Source organism: Ranitomeya imitator, chromosome 3, assembly GCF_032444005.1.
Source record: "Ranitomeya imitator isolate aRanImi1 chromosome 3, aRanImi1.pri, whole genome shotgun sequence".
Lineage (NCBI taxonomy): Eukaryota > Metazoa > Chordata > Amphibia > Anura > Dendrobatidae > Ranitomeya > Ranitomeya imitator.
Genome location: NC_091284.1, coordinates 756,414,638 through 756,437,022, shown reverse-complemented (window position 1 = coordinate 756,437,022; position 22,385 = coordinate 756,414,638). Strand labels below are relative to the sequence as shown.

Below are 22,385 nucleotides of genomic sequence, written 5' to 3'. Positions count from 1 at the left end.
TGTCTGTTTGTGAATGTGCATGCATATGTACAGTATATATGTTTGTGTGTGTAGCATAAGATTGGAATCAAAGTTTTTGATGATATTTCTTGAGCAATCAGGAACTGACATATGCCACACTCCATTAATTTAATGCAACAGGAAAAAAGCCTCAAATCCAGCAGTTACTTCTGGAGAATGTCAGGGCGAGGTCAGATTGAACTGATTTTGTTGGGAGAAGCATATTTTATTTATAGAAGAAGCTTTTTGTTGCAAGAGAAGATAATGTTAAAAGCAGAAGGTAATATCATTGTCAAAAATTATATTGAATTAATTATTGATTTGTAAAAACTGTTTGGATAGGCCAGTAAAACTATGCTTTCCCATACAAGGAATTGCATCTTGGAAAAAAAAAATTGATTGGGTTACATTAAAAAGTACAGTCGGTCAAATATATAATACTAGATGGCAGCCCGATTCTAAAGAATCGGGAGTCTAGAATCCATATATACTTTATTTATTCAAATGTAAGAATAATACAATTAATAAATAATAGTAAGAAAGAACAAAAATAATAGGCAGTATATGGAGAAAACACCAAACAAAAGTTCAAAATTGGTGTGAAAATGTCACTGAACCACTTCACAACTAAATATATATAGTTTTGGTAAATGGTATTATCATTTTTTTGACGAAATTCGGCAGGAGCTTGAAGAGCAACGTCACTGGGCCCGCCTCCACGCAGTAGAAACTTGCTGTGAGGTAAAAATTCAAAAATCACACCAAAATGGCGGGCGGAGTGTGTCACAGTACGGCACGTTTCTGATTGGTCGCTCGCAGCAGGCGGCAACCAATCAGACACTGGACACTGTTGACGTCACTTATCTCCGGACATTAGCTCCGGACATTATCTCCGCACATTAGCTCCGGACATTAGCTCCGGACATTAGCTCCGGACAAAGCCACGGAAGTTGGCACAAATTGCAGGAAGTAGTATTCTAGGCAATTATATATTAGATTCATGGTCAATGATTACATCAATCTAACATATAGCATCTAATAGATAATTGAGTGGATCCTGAATTTTGACTCACTCTTTCTAGAAATACTTATTGACAGATTCTTTATAGAAACCACTAACAGAAATTCCGGATGGATCCATCATTAGACCATCATATTGATTCAGTATTTTTAGGAAGACTGTGCTCAAGAATATTGAGAGACATATATAATGGCCTATGCTGTACATTTTTGGTTACCAGTAAATGAGCACCTATAATAATAATAATAATAATAATAATTTTTATTTATATAGCGCCAACATATTCCACAGCGCTTTACAAATTATAGAGGGGACTTGCACAGACAATAGACATTACAGCATAACAGAAATACAGTTTAAAACAGATACCAGGAGGAATGAGGGCCCTGCTCGCAAGCTTACAAACTATGAGGAAAAGGGGAGACACGAGAGGTGGATGGTAACAAATGCTATAGTTATTCGGACCAGCCATAGTGTAAGGATCGGGTGTTCATGTAAAGCTGCATGAACCAGTTAACTGCCTAAGTATGTAACAGTACAGACACAGAGGGCTAATACTGCATAAAGTGTATGAGAACAATCATTTTTTTTTTTTTTTTTAAATAGGCCACACAGGGATCGTTACGTTAATGCATTGAGGCGGTAGGCCAGTCTGAACAAAAGAGTTTTTAGGGCACGCTTAAAACTGTGGGGATTGGGGATTAATCGCATTAACCTAGGTAGTGCATTCCAAAGAATCGGCGCAGCACGTGTAAAGTCTTGGAGACGGGAGTGGGAGGTTCTGATTATTGAGGATGCTAACCTGAGGTCATTAGCGGAGCGGAGGGCACGGGTAGGGTGGTAGACTGAGACCAGAGAGGAGATGTAGGGTGGTGCTGAGCCATGGAGTGCTTTGTGGATGAGGGTAGTAGTTTTGTACTGGATTCTGGAGTGGATGGGTAGCCAGTGTAATGACTGGCACAAGGTAGAGGCATCGGTGTAACGGTTGGTGAGGAATATGATCCTGGCTGCAGCATTCAGGACAGATTGGAGAGGGGAGAGTTTGGTAAGAGGGAGGCCGATTAGTAGAGAGTTACAATAGTCCAGACGAGAATGAATAAGTGAAACAGTAAGAGTTTTTGCAGAGTCGAAAGTAAGAAAAGGGCGAATTCTAGAAATGTTTTTGAGATGAAGATAAGAAGAGCGAGCCAGTGATTGGATGTGGGGGGTGAATGAAAGGTCAGAATCAAGGATGACCCCAAGGCAGCGGGCATGTTGCTTTGGAGTAATGGTGGAACCGCACACGGAGATGGCAATGTCAGGCAAAGGTAGGTTAGTAGAGGGAGAGAACACGAGGAGTTCAGTTTTTGACAGGTTTAATTTCAGATAGAGGGAGGACATGATGCTAGAGATAGCGGTAAGACAATCACTGGTGTTTTCTAAAAAGGCAGGCAAGATATCAGGAGCAGAAGTGTATAATTGGGTGTCATCAGCATAGAGATGGTACTGGAAACCAAATCTACTGATTGTTTGTCCAATATGGGCAGTATACAACGAGAAGAGGAGGGGGCCTAGGACTGATCCTTGAGGAACCCCAACAGTAAGGGGAAGGTGAGAGGAAGAGGAACCAGCAAAACATACAGTGAAGGATCGGTCAGAGAGATAGGAGGAGAACCAAGAGAGAACGGTGTCCTTGAGGCCGATGGAGCGGAGCATAGTGAGGAGGAGCTGATGACCTAATATTGGTTACTGCGCACCGTCATATAAAGAATAGTGATGAGTGAACGTGCTCAAGTAACATCTTATCTGAGCATGCTTGGGTGTTATCCAAATATCTTGGGCGAGCTCGGATAATATGTTCGAGTCCCCACTGCTTTTGTTAAAGGCATAAAGCAAACCGATAAAGGAGTTGTCCAGTGTAAAACTACAAGTCTGCAGTTATTCTATGTGGCTGCAGATTTGTGAAACCTCACAGTGCGGGATCGGCGGTCACATGACCACAATTATGCGATATGCATACTCCCACCCAGAATCCGACTAGACCGTTTCCTGTGCACTCAATGCAAGTGTATTGTGCAAGGCCAGATTCTAGCCTGGAGGGGGCCCATCCGGAGCTATGCTATGTAACTGTATCGGCCTGCACAGCGCACCGATACAGTTACATTCTTCGACAGAGCAGGGAGAACTAATCTCTCTACATTGCTGCCCAGCTGCTATGGGGCCCGAGCAGGCAGTGGGGAGCCTGGTGCCAGCAGTGGGCCCCCCGCCCGTCATCGCAGGGTCAACTGTATCGGCTAGCTGCCGATACAGCTGACCGCATTTATGAGAGAGGGAGTGTTACACTCATCACCCCCTGTCAGCATCTGACATCACCGACGCTGACACTGACTGGGGTTGCGATGATGTCAGTACTCATCGCCCGCTGTCTGGAGATGTGCGGGCGTTCAGAGCACTGCGGGTAGGAGGAGAGGTGAGTATTGGATTTATTTTTTATCTGGATGCATTACACTATACAGACCTATGGGGAGAGCATTACACATAACAGGCCTATGGGAGGGTGCACTACACTATACAGGCCTATGGGGAATGCATTATACTATCCAGGCCTATAGGGAATGCATTATACTATACAGGTCTATGGGGAATGCATTATACTATACAGGCCTATGGGGAGTGCATTACACTATACAGACCCATGGGGAGAGCATTACACATAACAGGCCTATGGGGGTTGCACTACACTATACAGGCCTATGGGAAGTGCATTATACTATCCAGGTCTATGGGGAATGCATTATACTATACAGGCCTATGGGGAATGCATTATACTATTCAGGCCTATGGGGAGTGCATTATACTATACAGGCATATAGGGGGTGCATTATACTTTACAGGCCTATGGGGAGTGCATTATACTATACAGGCCTATGGGGAGTGCATGATACTATACAGGCCAATGGGGAGTGCATTATAGTATACAGGCCTATGGGGAGTGCATTATACTATACAGGCCTATGGGGGTGCATTATACTGTAGAGGCATATGGGGAGTGCATTATACTATACAGGCCTATAGGGGTGCATTATACTATACAGGCCCATGGGCAGAGCATTATACTATACTGGTCAATAGGGAGTGCATTATACTATACAGATATATGGGGGTGCATTATACTATACAGATATATGGGGGTGCATTATACTATGCAGGCCCATGAGGAGAGCATTATACTATACAGGCCTATTGGGGGTGCATTATACTACACAGGCCTATTGGGGGTGCATTATACTATGCAGGCCCATGGGGGGTGCATTATACTATATTGAGGACTATCTGGTACATTATACTATATGGAAGCTATCTAGGGGGCCATCATACAGTGTGGGGATTACAGTGAAGGGGCCATCACACAGTGTTGGGGCCATCAAGCAGTTTGGGGGCTACTAAGGGGTCAATATACTGTGTGGGGGTACATTACAGTGAGTGGGCATCATGATATGTACAGTATAAGAGAACATCATACTGTGTATAGTGGAGCTATTACATTATTCAATGTAAAGTGGGCACTTATTGTTATAGGGGAACTCAGGTTACTGTGACTATCAAAGGGGCACACAGGAGGCATTACTTTTTAGGGGGCAAAGTGTGGGTACTGTTTTCTAAGGCACTTGCCCCTGGCATTACTATATTGTAGAGAGTTGCTTTAGAATTTAGAGGGTACAGAGAACCGCACAGCAGGTGCAGTAATAGGGTCATATACGGCAGAACTGGCTCATTATTGGGGTATCAGCAGAATGAGGAGTTTGTGCAGGTTGGGAATAGATGGGGACGGTGCTGAAAATATGAGACGTGAAATGTGTCTTTGTTGTAATCTCTGCAGACGAGTCCTGGCTGAAAGAAGTTGTCATGATGACGGTCTGGGCCAGATGGAAAAGACGGGAAAAATGAACGATTCCATCAGAAAGAACGTCAGTAGTAAGACATTATCTGTAACTGTGCTGTGATCTCTTATACTTTCTGCAGGGTTGGTATTTACCACTGACCATATGGTGGCAATATCCATGTTGGTCGTTATATAGAGATTATTTTCAGTAACAGCGCGGTCATCTGCTGAGGTTCTCCTCCACTATTAGGGGGCGTCACCCAGTTGTAATTAGGGGCCCACTCAGAAGCTTTGCCCCCCCCTGGACCAAAACCCTAGCTACGCCTCTGGTCACGTGATCGAGGTTCCCGGCGCTGACACAGGTGAATCCACAGAATGCAGAGCGCTGTGAGGATTCACAAGTCTGCAGGAACATAGTTATTTTAGCCCGGACAACCCCTTTAAGGCCAGAAGCTCAGCAATATCACCTGCTCCAACCGTCAACCATAAGGAGCGAGCCACCTCCGACAAGCAGGAAGATGGGCGGTGCACTCCTGAAGATCAATAATGAGAAAACTCCTTTAATTAATCATTTTGAAAAATTACTGCCATTGCCCTAAAAAGATTGCACAGCAGGCTTGTGAAATGTAGCAAAATATGAAGCCATCAGGGTGGATTAACCATGTATACAGTGAAGGATTTGGGTGAACTGGATTTAGATATGCGCGACTCTTGAAAAATAAAATCTAGTAAATATGATGATCTGCGTACCCACTTTGACATTTGTGCAATAACTACTGACCACATATGACAAATGCGAATCTGGCAAATTTATTACACTGAACAAACACGCTGTGAAAAGAAAAGTAAAATAGAGCAGAGAAATTCCCTCTTTATTATAGAAACAGCACAATTGCCAACGTCACACTAATATCTATGACGCTAATTCCCAGGCTATAATAATGAGGTGTGCCATTACAGCCCATGAGCCAAATATAATCATGTCATGTCCATCCGACATCACTGAAAACATTACATTTAAATATGTCAAAATAATACCAAAATTAGATATAAGAATTCCCACCATAAAAAAACAAAATACTTCATCATCCCAACCACAGATGGTCCCTTTAAAAAAAATGGATGCAGATTTTTTTAAAGGGACTTTATCAGCAGGGTTTTGCTACCTCAACTGAGAGCAGCATAATGTAGGAAAAAAGATCCCAAATCCAAAGATGTATCACTTAGTTTACTGAGTGCAGCAGTTGTGATACAAAAGGAGTTTTTAGATGTAACATGAAGCAGAGCTCCGAAAGCTAACCTCGCCCAAAACACAGCTTTCTGTGTATATTATCTATAGAGCATGAGCTGCTTATCACAGGAGGGGGCGTGGTCAGTCTAGCAGTTGCATTAGCTGTAGTCAGGGTAGTGATAATGTCCCGGTGATACAACCTTCATTGTAAGTATACAACAACACACAATAAGTAATACATCCCTGAAATCTGTATTTCAGCCCCTATCTCCTGCTTCAGATTACATAGAAAAAACATGCTGACAGATTCCCTATAATCTAATAGGGCATTTTAAGTGATTACTAATGCTGCAATTTTTGAACAATGTACTTTTATTCTGCAGCATAACAGGCACTAATGAGGCAGGACTAGACCGGAGAGGTGTTTCTTCCCCAGGACTGCTGTAGATGTAGCAGTGCTATAAATGCTGAGCTGTGTATAATCCCGCCCACGGCCTTGATTGGCAGCTTCCTGTGTACACTGTACATTGTAAGCAAGCTGCCAATCATTGGGGGTGGGGTTAAACAGATTATGTGGTCTGATGTGCATTTGAGAGCTAGTCAAGCAGTGATAATCTCCTGCTGATAAAACACTGATTGTATTGAAACTACAACACACTGACAGTAAGTGACATATCCTTGTCATCAGGCTTGATTGCCCTATGTTATGCTGCTCTCAGCTTCCATTTAAAGAACACATGCATGCCAGAATAGTAGCATTTTGGGTCGGTCACGAGACCATTTAAGTAGTGGGGAAAGGGGACCTCATGAGTTAAAAAAGTCTGTCATATCCATTCTTCCTAAATGTTCTGAACTATCTATTATTTTTTTATCTTCACCGTGGAAAGATGAAAGAATCAATGAAACATCTGTACCTACCTGTACCTACATGTACAAGCATAACCGGTGTAATCTGCGCCTTCAGCCTTAATCCCTTTCATTGGTTCAACACTACTTTCTAATAAGTAATTTTTGCTTCTTCTTTGACAAAATAAGGTTCTAAGAATTGTATGGAATTAAAACTGTTTATGGCTGCGCTATAAAGGTGGTGCCACATGGATATACCGCAACTTCACCTCTCTGTGGACCTTCCCTTATAACAAAACAGAATGTCCAGGTGCTGATTAGATGACCAGGATTCTGCTGAAGGTCGTGACTGAGATGACACAAAGAAGTTGTGTTTCTTACAAATGCTCTTTGCTATGGCGAGGTTCACACTTGTGGTTTCTTGTTTGCTACAAATTGACATTAGTTTTCATCTGTTTGCATCCTTCTTCCATTGACTTTTAAAGGGGTTGTCCACTACTAGGACAACCCCTTCTCGTTCCCAACATTTGGCCTGACAAAATAAAAAACCCATACTCACCTCCCGTGATGGCGACGTTCCTGCGGTGTCGGCACTCGCTTTCCCGGGTCTCCCGGGAGGATATATAACATGTGGTGCCCGATACCCAATCCTTGCTGGTGTCACTGTCCCCGCCTTCTGTCTAATTGAACATAAAGAGGAAGTCAGATCAGCTGCAGCCTGGACTTCCTCTTCATGTTCGATTTGTCCGAAGGCGGGGGCAGTGACGGCAGCGCTGATTGGGCGCCGGGCATCACGTGTCATATAACCGCTCCGGAGACCCGGGAAAGGGAGTGCCGACACTGCTGGAACTGCGTCGGAATGGGAGGTAAGTATTGGCTATTTTATTTTATCGGGGAGCAAGCATGTGGAATACCCCTTTAATGATAAAGAAAATGCTGATAATAACAGATCTAGTATATAAGTAATGAAAGATGGCAATAGATGTCAGTTTAAAGGACCATGCACAAGGTGGTATCAGGCATCTTCTACATCAGCGTAAGGTCTCATTCAGATGTCAGCTGGTCATGTACATGTTCTGTGGTTTTCACTGATAGAACATGCACCGATTATAATTTATGATGCTATTCACATGTCCTTGTTCTTTTTGTCGACATGTCAGTTCTTGCTGATAGATCAAAATTACCCATACAGATCTGCGGGGTTCTTGAAAATCACAGACAGCACATGGATGACATCCATCAGTGCTATCCGTGTTTGACACTGCAATGAATAGCAGAATCTTCGGAATATATTTATTTTCCGTACATGACCAAACACTGATGAAAAGTGGCTGAAAAACACTGGTGAAGCTCAGACCATTTTTCTGCGCACAAGAAAAATCACAGACGTTTGAATAAGGCTTAGGGGTGATTTCACACTAGCGTTGGTTTCTCCATTACATTTTTACAAGCAGATAATGAGCAGTCGTTAAAATGATATCCACCAAAATGGAAACCAAACGGACCTGATTACAGTCAGTGAGATTTGCCTGGTACCATCTGTGTTCGTTGTAGGATGGATTTGTTTTTGCAGGAGTCCAGATTTTTGGTTTTTTATAACAGAACAGAAAAATGGAAAGCCAAATGCTAGTGTGAACCTACTCCAATAAGATTTTTTGGTTTCTGTCAAAAGAAGAAGGAAAAACAGAATTCAAGCCCTGGACAGATCCATCGTAAAAGAATCCACAATGAAATCTGCATCTGTAATATGTGGATTTCCTTGCTGATTTTTCATATGCAATCTAGCCAATGATTTCACTCATTGCATTGCAATAAATGAAAATCACGACAGATGCTGTAGATTTGACAATCTGCCGATATCCATGGCTGATTCTTTACTCTAAATGAATGGGGTTTGGTGCTGAGATTTGTTGCTGAATTTCTGTGCAAATGCATCAACCGAAATTTAGCAGAAAATACACAATATGTAATTTAACCCTTACAAAAGTATCCAAACCAATAAGGAAAGCTGAGGATACTGCACCTCACAGAAGCATCATAAGGTGGCACTTGGCGTGCACAGGGGTCCAACGCACAGGGGGCTGTGTACGTGTGCGGTCTGGCAATTTTGTCTACAACAGTGGCTCCACAGTAGATAGGAATCTAGCTGTAAATGGCTGTTCTCATAGGATAGGGGTTACATTTATGTACTGGGTGTCCGAAAGCCATGACTCCCACCAATCCAGAGAACTGAAGCTCTGAGGAGCCCCGTGTGAATGAAGCGGGAGTGCTGAAGACTAGCTGAGCATAGCCTTCAGCTACTCGGGCGGTCTCATTAGGAATGAATGGAGTGGGAGTAGTGATGATAGAATGTGCTTGGATAAGGTGCTACCCGCATGCTCGGGTGCTAACCGAGTGTCTTCAGCGTGCTCGAAAAATATGTTCAAGACCCCGCAGCTGCATGTCTCGTGGATGTTCGGCAGCCGCAACACATGCAGGGATTGCCTAACAAACACATAATTCCTGTATGTGTTGCTGCTGTCGAAAATCCACGAGACATGCTGCTGCGGGGACTCGGACATATTTATTGAGCACGCTGAAGACACTCAGCACCCGAGCATGCGGGTAACACCTTATCCAAGCACATTCGCTCATCACTAATCAGGAGTGCTTGTGATCCCCATGGGGCTCCACCAGTGATCACCACCAGTGATCAGGAAGTTATCCCCTATCCAATGGAAAACTTGTAAACTTGAGAATACCCTTTTAATTATCTGTGTTGCATGGATCAGTAATAAAGGGTGATTCATTAATGTTATTTCACCAGTTTTCGCAAGGTTGTGCAAAAAAATGCAACTTATGGCGTTTTTATGTAATTCTTGCCCCAGCTCCAACAAAGTACTGGTAAGTAGAGCTGAGCGAACATCGTCGGCTCCCTCCTTATTCGGCAAGCTATAGCGCTTACTGAAGAAGCTGCATCGGGAACCCAGCTAACTGGAGCGCTCCCGAGCTGTTGGGCTCTGCTGCTGTATGACAGTAACAACGCATGTATGGAGAGCCTGTTCGTTGTGACACACAGCCGCGACACATGCAGCTGCGGTGCTGAATAGCTGATTATCGGGAGCGCTCCAGTTAGCTGGGTTCCCGATGCAGCTTCTTCAGTAAGCGCTATAGCTTGCCGAATAAGGAGAGAACCGATGATGTTCGCTCATCTCTAGTGGTAAGGGGGCGTGATGGGCTATGGTGACCCCTGCTTGTAAAATTCATGCCGAGTGGCAGCATTCCCCAGAAGAGGCTGGAGTAAGATTTGTGGTGAGGCACATAGCGGTGCATGCCACTACGTGACTTGCCGGAAACAGAAGCGTTATCTCCAAATCGCCCCCCTCATCAAGACTGTTGGTCTTGAAGAATCGCCCCCATACTATATTTTTGTATAAGACTCTGGTTTTATATGGAACAAAAATGGAGGCATGTTGCATCGCATGGAGTAGTAGGGTACTGTACCTACAAGCACAAGTAAATACTGTGCCCGAGCCATGAGTCCCATGTGAACCATAAATGAATCAATCAGAATCATTTGATTTATAAGAAAACCCAAATGCACATTCCTTGAAGCACCAAGATCAGAGAAGTTTCACCAACCTTTCATGCAACGTAAAGTCCTTAAAATGTATAAAACATTGATTTTCAACATTCAAATAAAGATCAGTGATAAATCCTAAAGTCTCATTTAAACTAAAGGACAGCTGGTAAGTTTTGTCTATGTGCTATGCAAGTCACACCGATCCATAGACTTGTGGCCAGTATGAGGTAGAAGAGCACAGAATTTACGGAATAATAAAAGCGCCGCATTAAATTTGGAGAAATTGACATCAATTAAGCCAAATCTATTAGCGTAACACCTATGGCATTATATGTTCGGTGTGACTCCATAGTCATGTGGGATCCGCCATCGCCATCTCAATGCTAGCATACGTATACGCATGCAGTCGCACATCAATAACATAACTGTTGCGGTTGGTATAAAAAGTGTTAAAGAATCGTGAAATAATTTAGCACTTGCTTCATTCTTGGTGCATTGTGGTTTATAAATGATATCATATAGTAATGCAAGGAGTTTGTATGTTCTCCCCATGTTTGCGTGTGATTCCTCCAGTTTCACCCCAAACACATACTGATAGGGAATGGTGAGCTCCAATGGGGACAGTGATGATATATGTAGTATGAATTTCGCTATATAAGCAATCCACAAAAATATTGATATTGCTGTAAGTATATGAGAGAACCTCTTTAACAGACTATATAGGATCTGTATCGTGCATGTAAATGTAACAGTCTGTAGAATATGTTGTCGCTTTATTAATAAATTATTATTATTACCTATGGCACTTACAGTAAGTATTCAGGTCATTTATGTGACATATACAAAATGTAGCATCGATGCATGTAAAAGTACATTCCGCAAATATGACAATAAGTGCAATTTCCATAATGCGCTAATTACCTGCAATGTATCCTGTCACAATCCTGTAAATCCTGGGGTCACTATGTCGGATTTACCTGTCAATAACTCACTATGACAAAAGTCGCTTGTGAATTCACAAAGTGTCAAAATATGATTCTTCCATTAAATAATGAAAAAAAAATCTATGGTAAATATAATTATACATTATGACAATGTAACTTTATTGGCTTTGATCCTCTGCACTGGAACAGATGAAAGATAAAAGGAAATGCTGCAAGGGCACCACATAGGACACAGATCCCAACAGCACCAGTCTGCACTGGGAGCTCACCCACAGCCTTACCCCCTCACCACCAGTCTGCACTGAGAGCTCACCCACAGCCTTACCCCTCACCACCAGTCTGCACTGGGAGCTCACCCACAGCCTTACCCCTCACCACCAGTCTGCACTGGGAGCTCACACACAGCCTTACCCCTCACCACCAGTCTGCACTGGGAGCTCACACACAGCCTTACCCCTCACCACCAGTCTGCACTGGGAGCTCACCCACAGCCTTACCCCTCACCACCAGTCTGCACTGGGAGCTCACCCACAGCCTTACCCCCTCACCACCAGTCTGCACTGGGAGCTCACACACAGCCTTACCCCTCACCACCAGTCTGCACTGGGAGCTCACCCACAGCCTTACCCCTCACCACCAGTCTGCACTGAGAGCTCACCCACAGCCTTACCCCTCACCACCAGTCTGCACTGGGAGCTCACCCACAGCCTTACCCCTCACCACCAGTCTGCACTGGGAGCTCACCCACAGCCTTACCCCTCACCACCAGTCTGCACTGGGAGCTCACACACAGCCTTACCCCTCACCACCAGTCTGCACTGGGAGCTCACCCACAGCCTTACCCCTCACCACCAGTCTGCACTGGGAGCTCACCCACAGCCTTACCCCTCACCACCAGTCTGCACTGGGAGCTCACCCACAGCCTTACCCCCTCACCACCAGTCTGCACTGGGAGCTCACACACAGCCTTACCCCTCACCACCAGTCTGCACTGGGAGCTCACCCACAGCCTTACCCCTCACCACCAGTCTGCACTGAGAGCTCACCCACAGCCTTACCCCTCACCACCAGTCTGCACTGGGAGCTCACCCACAGCCTTACCCCTCACCACCAGTCTGCACTGGGAGCTCACCCACAGCCTTACCCCTCACCACCAGTCTGCACTGGGAGCTCACACACAGCCTTACCCCTCACCACCAGTCTGCACTGGGAGCTCACCCACAGCCTTACCCCTCACCACCAGTCTGCACTGGGAGCTCACCCACAGCCTTACCCCCTCACCACCAGTCTGCACTGGGAGCTCACACACAGCCTTACCCCTCACCACCAGTCTGCACTGGGAGCTCACCCACAGCCTTACCCCTCACCACCAGTCTGCACTGAGAGCTCACCCACAGCCTTACCCCTCACCACCAGTCTGCACTGGGAGCTCACCCACAGCCTTACCCCTCACCACCAGTCTGCACTGGGAGCTCACCCACAGCCTTACCCCTCACCACCAGTCTGCACTGGGAGCTCACCCACAGCCTTACCCCTCACCACCAGTCTGCACTGGGAGCTCACCCACAGCCTTACCCCTCACCACCAGTCTGCACTGGGAGCTCACCCACAGCCTTACCCCTCACCACCAGTCTGCACTGGGAGCTCACCCACAGCCTTACCCCTCACCACCAGTCTGCACTGGGAGCTCACCCACAGCCTTACACCTCACCACCAGTCTGCACTGGGAGCTCACCCACAGCCTTACCCCTCACCACCAGTCTGCACTGGGAGCTCACCCACAGCCTTACCCCTCACCACCAGTCTGCACTGGGAGCTCACCCACAGCCTTACCCCTCACCACCAGTCTGCACTGGGAGCTCACCCACAGCCTTACCCCTCACCACCAGTCTGCACTGGGAGCTAACACACAGCCTTACCCCTCACCACCAGTCTGCACTGGGAGCTCACCCACAGCCTTACCCCTCACCACCAGTCTGCACTGGGAGCTCACCCACAGCCTTACCCCTCACCACCAGTCTGCACTGGGAGCTCACCCACAGCCTTACCCCTCACCACCAGTCTGCACTGGGAGCTCACCCACAGCCTTACCCCTCACCACCAGTCTGCACTGGGAGCTCACCCACAGCCTTACCCCTCACCACCAGTCTGCACTGGGAGCTCACCCACAGCCTTACCCCTCACCACCAGTCTGCACTGGGAGCTCACACACAGCCTTACCCCTCACCACCAGTCTGCACTGGGAGCTCACCCACAGCCTTACCCCTCACCACCAGTCTGCACTGGGAGCTCACCCACAGCCTTACCCCTCACCACCAGTCTGCACTGGGAGCTCACACACAGCCTTACCCCTCACCACCAGTCTGCACTGGGAGCTCACCCACAGCCTTACACCTCACCACCAGTCTGCACTGGGAGCTCACCCACAGCCTTACCCCTCACCACCAGTCTGCACTGGGAGCTCACCCACAGCCTTACCCCTCACCACCAGTCTGCACTGGGAGCTCACACACAGCCTTACCCCTCACCACCAGTCTGCACTGGGAGCTCACACACAGCCTTACCCCTCACCACCAGTCTGCACTGGGAGCTCACCCACAGCCTTACCCCTCACCACCAGTCTGCACTGAGAGCTCACCCACAGCCTTACCCCTCACCACCAGTCTGCACTGGGAGCTCACCCACAGCCTTACCCCTCACCACCAGTCTGCACTGGGAGCTCACCCACAGCCTTACCCCTCACCACCAGTCTGCACTGAGAGCTCACCCACAGCCTTACCCCTCACCACCAGTCTGCACTGGGAGCTCACCCACAGCCTTACCCCTCACCACCAGTCTGCACTGAGAGCTCACCCACAGCCTTACCCCTCACCACCAGTCTGCACTGGGAGCTCACACACAGCCTTACACCTCACCACCAGTCTGCACTGGGAGCTCACACACAGCCTTACCCCTCACCACCAGTCTGCACTGGGAGCTCACCCACAGCCTTACCCCTCACCACCAATCTGCACTGGGAGCTCACACACAGCCTTACCCCTCACCACCAGTCTGCACTGGGAGCTCACCCACAGCCTTACCCCTCACCACCAGTCTGCACTGGGAGCTCACCCACAGCCTTACCCCTCACCACCAGTCTGCACTGGGAGCTCACCCACAGCCTTACCCCTCACCACCAGTCTGCACTGGGAGCTCACCCACAGCCTTACCCCTCACCACCAGTCTGCACTGGGAGCTCACACACAGCCTTACCCCTCACCACCAGTCTGCACTGGGAGCTCACCCACAGCCTTACCCCTCACCACCAGTCTGCACTGGGAGCTCACCCACAGCCTTACCCCTCACCACCAGTCTGCACTGGGAGCTCACACACAGCCTTACCTCTCACCACCAGTCTGCACTGGGAGCTCACACACAGCCTTACCCCTCACCACCAGTCTGCACTGGGAGCTCACACGCAGCCTTACCCCTCACCACCAGTCTGCACTGGGAGCTCACCCACAGCCTTACCCCTCACCACCAGTCTGCACTGGGAGCTCACACGCAGCCTTACCCCTCACCACCAGTCTGCACTGGGAGCTCACCCACAGCCTTACCTCTCACCACCAGTCTGCACTGGGAGCTCACCCACAGCCTTACCCCTCACCACCAGTCTGCACTGGGAGCTCACCCACAGCCTTACCCCTCACCACCAGTCTGCACTGGGAGCTCACCCACAGCCTTACCCCTCACCACCAGTCTGCACTGGGAGCTCACACACAGCCTTACCCCTCACCACCAGTCTGCACTGGGAGCTCACCCACAGCCTTACCCCTCACCACCAGTCTGCACTGGGAGCTCACACACAGCCTTACCCCTCACCACCAGTCTGCACTGGGAGCTCACCCACAGCCTTACCCCTCACCACCAGTCTGCACTGGGAGCTCACACACAGCCTTACCCCTCACCACCAGTCTGCACTGGGAGCTCACCCACAGCCTTACCCCTCACCACCAGTCTGCACTGGGAGCTCACCCACAGCCTTACCCCCTCACCACCAGTCTGCACTGGGAGCTCACCCACAGCCTTACCCCCTCACCACCAGTCTGCACTGGGAGCTCACACACAGCCTTACCCCTCACCACCAGTCTGCACTGGGAGCTCACCCACAGCCTTACCCCTCACCACCAGTCTGCACTGGGAGCTCACACACAGCCTTACCCCTCACCACCAGTCTGCACTGGGAGCTCACCCACAGCCTTACCCCTCACCACCAGTCTGCACTGGGAGCTCACCCACAGCCTTACCCCCTCACCACCAGTCTGCACTGGGAGCTCACACACAGCCTTACCCCTCACCACCAGTCTGCACTGGGAGCTCACCCACAGCCTTACCCCTCACCACCAGTCTGCACTGAGAGCTCACCCACAGCCTTACCCCTCACCACCAGTCTGCACTGGGAGCTCACCCACAGCCTTACCCCTCACCACCAGTCTGCACTGGGAGCTCACCCACAGCCTTACCCCTCACCACCAGTCTGCACTGGGAGCTCACCCACAGCCTTACCCCTCACCACCAGTCTGCACTGGGAGCTCACCCACAGCCTTACCCCTCACCACCAGTCTGCACTGGGAGCTCACCCACAGCCTTACCCCTCACCACCAGTCTGCACTGGGAGCTCACACACAGCCTTACCCCTCACCACCAGTCTGCACTGGGAGCTCACCCACAGCCTTACACCTCACCACCAGTCTGCACTGGGAGCTCACCCACAGCCTTACCCCTCACCACCAGTCTGCACTGGGAGCTCACCCACAGCCTTACCCCTCACCACCAGTCTGCACTGGGAGCTCACCCACAGCCTTACCCCTCACCACCAGTCTGCACTGGGAGCTCACCCACAGCCTTACCCCTCACCACCAGTCTGCACTGGGAGCTAACACACAGCCTTACCCCTCACCACCAGTCTGCACTGGGAGCTCACCCACAGCCTTACCCCTCACCACCAGTCTGCACTGGGAGCTCACCCACAGCCTTACCCCTCACCACCAGTCTGCACTGGGAGCTCACCCACAGCCTTACCCCTCACCACCAGTCTGCACTGGGAGCTCACCCACAGCCTTACCCCTCACCACCAGTCTGCACTGGGAGCTCACCCACAGCCTTACCCCTCACCACCAGTCTGCACTGGGAGCTCACCCACAGCCTTACCCCTCACCACCAGTCTGCACTGGGAGCTCACACACAGCCTTACCCCTCACCACCAGTCTGCACTGGGAGCTCACCCACAGCCTTACCCCTCACCACCAGTCTGCACTGGGAGCTCACCCACAGCCTTACCCCTCACCACCAGTCTGCACTGGGAGCTCACACACAGCCTTACCCCTCACCACCAGTCTGCACTGGGAGCTCACCCACAGCCTTACACCTCACCACCAGTCTGCACTGGGAGCTCACCCACAGCCTTACCCCTCACCACCAGTCTGCACTGGGAGCTCACCCACAGCCTTACCCCTCACCACCAGTCTGCACTGGGAGCTCACACACAGCCTTACCCCTCACCACCAGTCTGCACTGGGAGCTCACACACAGCCTTACCCCTCACCACCAGTCTGCACTGGGAGCTCACCCACAGCCTTACCCCTCACCACCAGTCTGCACTGAGAGCTCACCCACAGCCTTACCCCTCACCACCAGTCTGCACTGGGAGCTCACCCACAGCCTTACCCCTCACCACCAGTCTGCACTGGGAGCTCACCCACAGCCTTACCCCTCACCACCAGTCTGCACTGAGAGCTCACCCACAGCCTTACCCCTCACCACCAGTCTGCACTGGGAGCTCACCCACAGCCTTACCCCTCACCACCAGTCTGCACTGAGAGCTCACCCACAGCCTTACCCCTCACCACCAGTCTGCACTGGGAGCTCACACACAGCCTTACCCCTCACCACCAGTCTGCACTGGGAGCTCACCCACAGCCTTACCCCTCACCACCAGTCTGCACTGGGAGCTCACCCACAGCCTTACCCCTCACCACCAGTCTGCACTGGGAGCTCACACACAGCCTTACCCCTCACCACCAGTCTGCACTGGGAGCTCACCCACAGCCTTACCCCTCACCACCAGTCTGCACTGGGAGCTCACCCACAGCCTTACCCCTCACCACCAGTCTGCACTGGGAGCTCACACACAGCCTTACCTCTCACCACCAGTCTGCACTGGGAGCTCACACACAGCCTTACCCCTCACCACCAGTCTGCACTGGGAGCTCACACACAGCCTTACCCCTCACCACCAGTCTGCACTGGGAGCTCACCCACAGCCTTACCCCTCACCACCAGTCTGCACTGGGAGCTCACACGCAGCCTTACCCCTCACCACCAGTCTGCACTGGGAGCTCACCCACAGCCTTACCCCTCACCACCAGTCTGCACTGGGAGCTCACCCACAGCCTTACCCCTCACCACCAGTCTGCACTGGGAGCTCACCCACAGCCTTACCTCTCACCACCAGTCTGCACTGGGAGCTCACACACAGCCTTACCCCTCACCACCAGTCTGCACTGGGAGCTCACCCACAGCCTTACCCCTCACCACCAGTCTGCACTGGGAGCTCACCCACAGCCTTACCCCTCACCACCAGTCTGCACTGGGAGCTCACACACAGCCTTACCCCTCACCACCAGTCTGCACTGGGAGCTCACCCACAGCCTTACCCCTCACCACCAGTCTGCACTGGGAGCTCACACACAGCCTTACCCCTCACCACCAGTCTGCACTGGGAGCTCACACACAGCCTTACCCCTCACCACCAGTCTGCACTTGGAGCTCACCCACAGCCTTACCCCTCACCACCAGTCTGCACTGGGAGCTCACCCACAGCCTTACCCCTCACCACCAGTCTGCACTGGGAGCTCACCCACAGCCTTACCCCTCACCACCAGTCTGCACTGGGAGCTCACCCACAGCCTTACCCCTCACCACCAGTCTGCACTGGGAGCTCACCCACAGCCTTACCCCTCACCACCAGTCTGCACTGGGAGCTCACCCACAGCCTTACCTCTCACCACCAGTCTGCACTGGGAGCTCACCCACAGCCTTACCCCTCACCACCAGTCTGCACTGGGAGCTCACCCACAGCCTTACCCCTCACCACCAGTCTGCACTGGGAGCTCACCCACAGCCTTACCCCTCACCACCAGTCTGCACTGGGAGCTCACCCACAGCCTTACCCCTCACCACCAGTCTGCACTGGGAGCTCACCCACAGCCTTACCTCTCACCACCAGTCTGCACTGGGAGCTCACCCACAGCCTTACCCCTCACCACCAGTCTGCACTGGGAGCTCACCCACAGCCTTACCCTCTGTGCAGTCACCTTGTCAGCATGCAGACACTAGGACATACTGAGAATGCAAAACACCAGTGTGAAGACAGTGTAATAAATAGGAATGGGCGAGTGTGATTTTACTGCATTGTGTCTGCTGCAGGGACAGACTGACCTGCCAGGCGCTTCTCCCGGATATTCTTCCACAGCAGGTCCCAAGCCTTGGTAGTGGAGTTCTTTAATTGCTCGCTCAGAGACCTTCTCAGCAGAAATTTGGCTGATGTCCTCTTGGATGTCATTGTAAATCCCGCAGCATCACTGCACTTGACTAGATAGCCAAAAGAAGGTCCCAGGAGGAGGTGTGATGCTGCAGTGCTCCTCTGCACTTCTCCAAAGCCTGGATACATTGCTCCACCACTGAGGATCACCACACTGCATCTCCTCCTGACACTTTCTCTCCAGCACTCCCTCCCCTGGAGCCCCCCTTACTACAGCAGCTATTCCCAAAGACACAGAGAATCCCAGACCAGATGTTCAGCCATGAAAGTTTTCAGTCTGATACAAGAATCCCTTTCCTTTTTCCCTTTCTCCTCCAATTACCTTACAAGTTTATTGACTTACCCTATCTCCCCAGAGACCTGAAACAGAGGTCATCCGACTAATATTAGCCAATAACCTTCTCACTGCTGGATAATATGTGTTCAGCAATCATGCAACGCATTTTTTTTACGTTTTCCTAATTATTTTCAGCTAGGATTTCCAAGCAGGTATTGGCGTGGACAGGAATATAACACAGGAGCACAGAGGTCTGGAAAGTATTTCCTCTGAGTGCATAATATAAGCTTGGATGCATTTTATTACCCCGCATTCAGTAAGACAGGAGTCGCTCATATCTATTGCGCGGTATCAATAATATAAATTAAAGTCAAAAGTTTGAATAATGGAGATTTTGTTAGTTAGGAAAATGGTTAATAAACTTTTTTTTGCCCCCAAAATGTACAAATATTGTATTTGTTTATATAAAGTAATTGTTTCCTCTGCTTTAAAGGAAATGTCATTTTCTTACTTTAGAGCAGAGCTGGTTCGAAACAGTGTGACCCTTGGTGAAAATTAGGAGTGGGGTTGTTAAGACATTGCACCATCACACAAGCATTTACACAGGCTGAGGAAGAATGATCTGGGCAGGACTATCGCTATTGTCATTATAGATAGAGACAAACAAATATATAAAATAATTATAAAGTTTATTAGGTAGTAATAAAAAAAACTATATATACAGTACAGACCAAAAGTTTGGACACACCTTCTCATTTAAAGATTTTTCAGTATTTTCATGACTATGAAAATTGTACATTCACACCGAAGGCATCAAAACTATGAATTAACACATGTGGAATTATATACTTAACAAAAAAGTGTGAAACAACTGAAAATATGTCTTATATTCTAGGTTCTTCAAAGTAGCCACCTTTTGCATTGATGACTGCTTTGCACACTCTTGGCATTCTCTTGATGAGCTTCAAGAGGTAGTACTATTGCGTATGCAGCATCAATAGTAAAAAGATCTAATGTTACAAATAATAATAATAAAAAAAAAAAAGGTTATTCTCACCTTCCGACGTCGCGCTCTGTCCTCGGCAGTGCAATCAGCAGGTTCCGGTGCCAAGGATGTTATGCGAGAAGGACCTGCCATGACGTCACGGTCATGTGACCGCGACGTCATCACAGGTCCTGCGCTCATACCAACCCTGGGACCAGAAGCTGCCGCGTGCACCGCACACAGGCGCCAGGACTTCAAGGGGCCTTCGGAAGGTGAGTATATGTTTATTTTTTATTTTAAGTCTTTTTTAACCACGCATATAGTGCCCACATTGCTATATACTATGTACGCTGTGTTACATACTGCGTGGGCTCTGTTATATACTACATCTCTGTGCTATATATTATGTAGCTGGGCAATATACAATGAGACTGGGCAATATACAACGTGACTGTCCAATATACTACGTGGCTGTGCAATATACTACGTGCTCTGTGTTATATACTATGTCGACTGTGCAATATACTATGTGGCTCTGTTATATACTATGTGGCTGTGCAATATACTACGTGCCTCTACAATATACTACGTGGCTATGTTATATACTACGTGGCTCTGCTATATACTACGTCGCTGACCAATATACTACATAGCTGTGCAATACACTACGTAGCTGTGCAATACACTAAGTGACCGCGTTATATACTACGTGGCTGTGCAATATACTATGTGCCTGTGCAATATACTTTGTGGCTCTACTGTATACTACATGGCTGACCAATATACTATGTGGCTATGTTATATACTACATGGCTCTGCTATATACTACGTAGCTCTGCTATATACTACGTACGCTGTGTTACATACTATGTAGCTCTGTTATATACTACGTAGCTATGTTATATACTACGTCGGTTGTGTTATATACTACGTCCCTGTGCAATATAGTACGTAGCCTGTGCTATATAGTACCTACATATTCTAGAATACCCGATACGTTAGAATCGAGCCACCCTCTAGTACATATATATACACACACACACATACAGTGGGGGAAATTGGTATTTGATATGCTGCCGATTTTGCAAGTTTTACCACTTACAAAGAATGGAGAGGTCTATAATTTATATCGTAGCACACTTCAACTGTGAGAGACAGAATCTTTAAAAAAGATCCAGAAAAGCACATTGTATGAATTTTACATACGGTAATTAATTTGCATTTCATTGCATGAAATAAGTATTTGATACAATAGAAAAACAGATCTTAATATTTGGTACAGAAACGTTTGTTTGCAATTACATAGGTCAGACATTTCCTGTAGACCAAGTTTGCACACACTGCAGCAGGGATTTTGGCTCACTCCTCCATATGGATCTTCTCCAGATCTTTCAGGTTTCGGTGCTGTTGATGGGCCGATTGAGTTTCAGGTTCCTCCAAAGATTTTCTATTGGGTTCCTCCCTTCAATATAGAACAGCCATCCTGTCCCCTTTGCAGAAAAGCACCACCAAAATATGATGTTTCCACCCCCATGCTTCACGGTTGGGATGGTGTGTTCTTGAGGTTGTACTCATTAGAGATGGGCGAACCCGAACAGTAAAGTTTGGCGTCCTGTGGCAGGTTGGCTCACTTAGCTTCTCCTTGAGGTAGACACGGGCACACGTGGGTTAAAGTCTCTGGATGGTTTATTGTATCATAAACCCCAAAATGGTAACAGGAAAGCAGGCTTTCTGGCTCAAAAGGTAATAAAAAGTTTATAAGCAGTCTTGCACAGCACTTCTGGGCCAACACATATGGCAGCTCTCACAGGAGCGCATAGGGTCCGCTCCCCTCTGTACCAGTCTGTCATCGTAAATTTGTTTACTGTAAACGATATCTATAACTTTATATGCAACCCCTTCTTATGTACAGCACCGTGGAATTAATGGTGTTATATAAATAAATAATATTAGGCGTCACGCCCATCACTTACTTACTCACCTAAAAACCCACCCATAACATGGCCGCTTAACTCGCATATCATGCTGAAAAGAAACATATTGGTTTCTAGATCACGGAGGAAAGCAGTCTCCGT

The 22,385-nt window shown here is 48.5% G+C and overlaps 1 protein-coding gene across 2 annotated transcripts in view; it reads right to left on the bottom strand.

Moving 5' to 3' along the window:
- Positions 1 to 22,385, bottom strand: part of STARD13 (StAR related lipid transfer domain containing 13) — a 612,129-nt gene that overhangs the window by 276,712 nt on the left and 313,032 nt on the right. Inside the window, exon 1 of one of the 2 annotated variants that reach the window (XM_069758987.1) lies at positions 18,946 to 19,183. The exons of the other annotated variant lie outside the window; for it this stretch is intronic. Coding sequence (XP_069615088.1) covers positions 18,946 to 19,177 — 232 coding nt within the window. The 5' untranslated portion in view covers positions 19,178 to 19,183. Of the gene's footprint in view, positions 1 to 18,945; positions 19,184 to 22,385 lie in introns of those variants that run through there. 2 annotated transcript variants of the gene reach the window in all.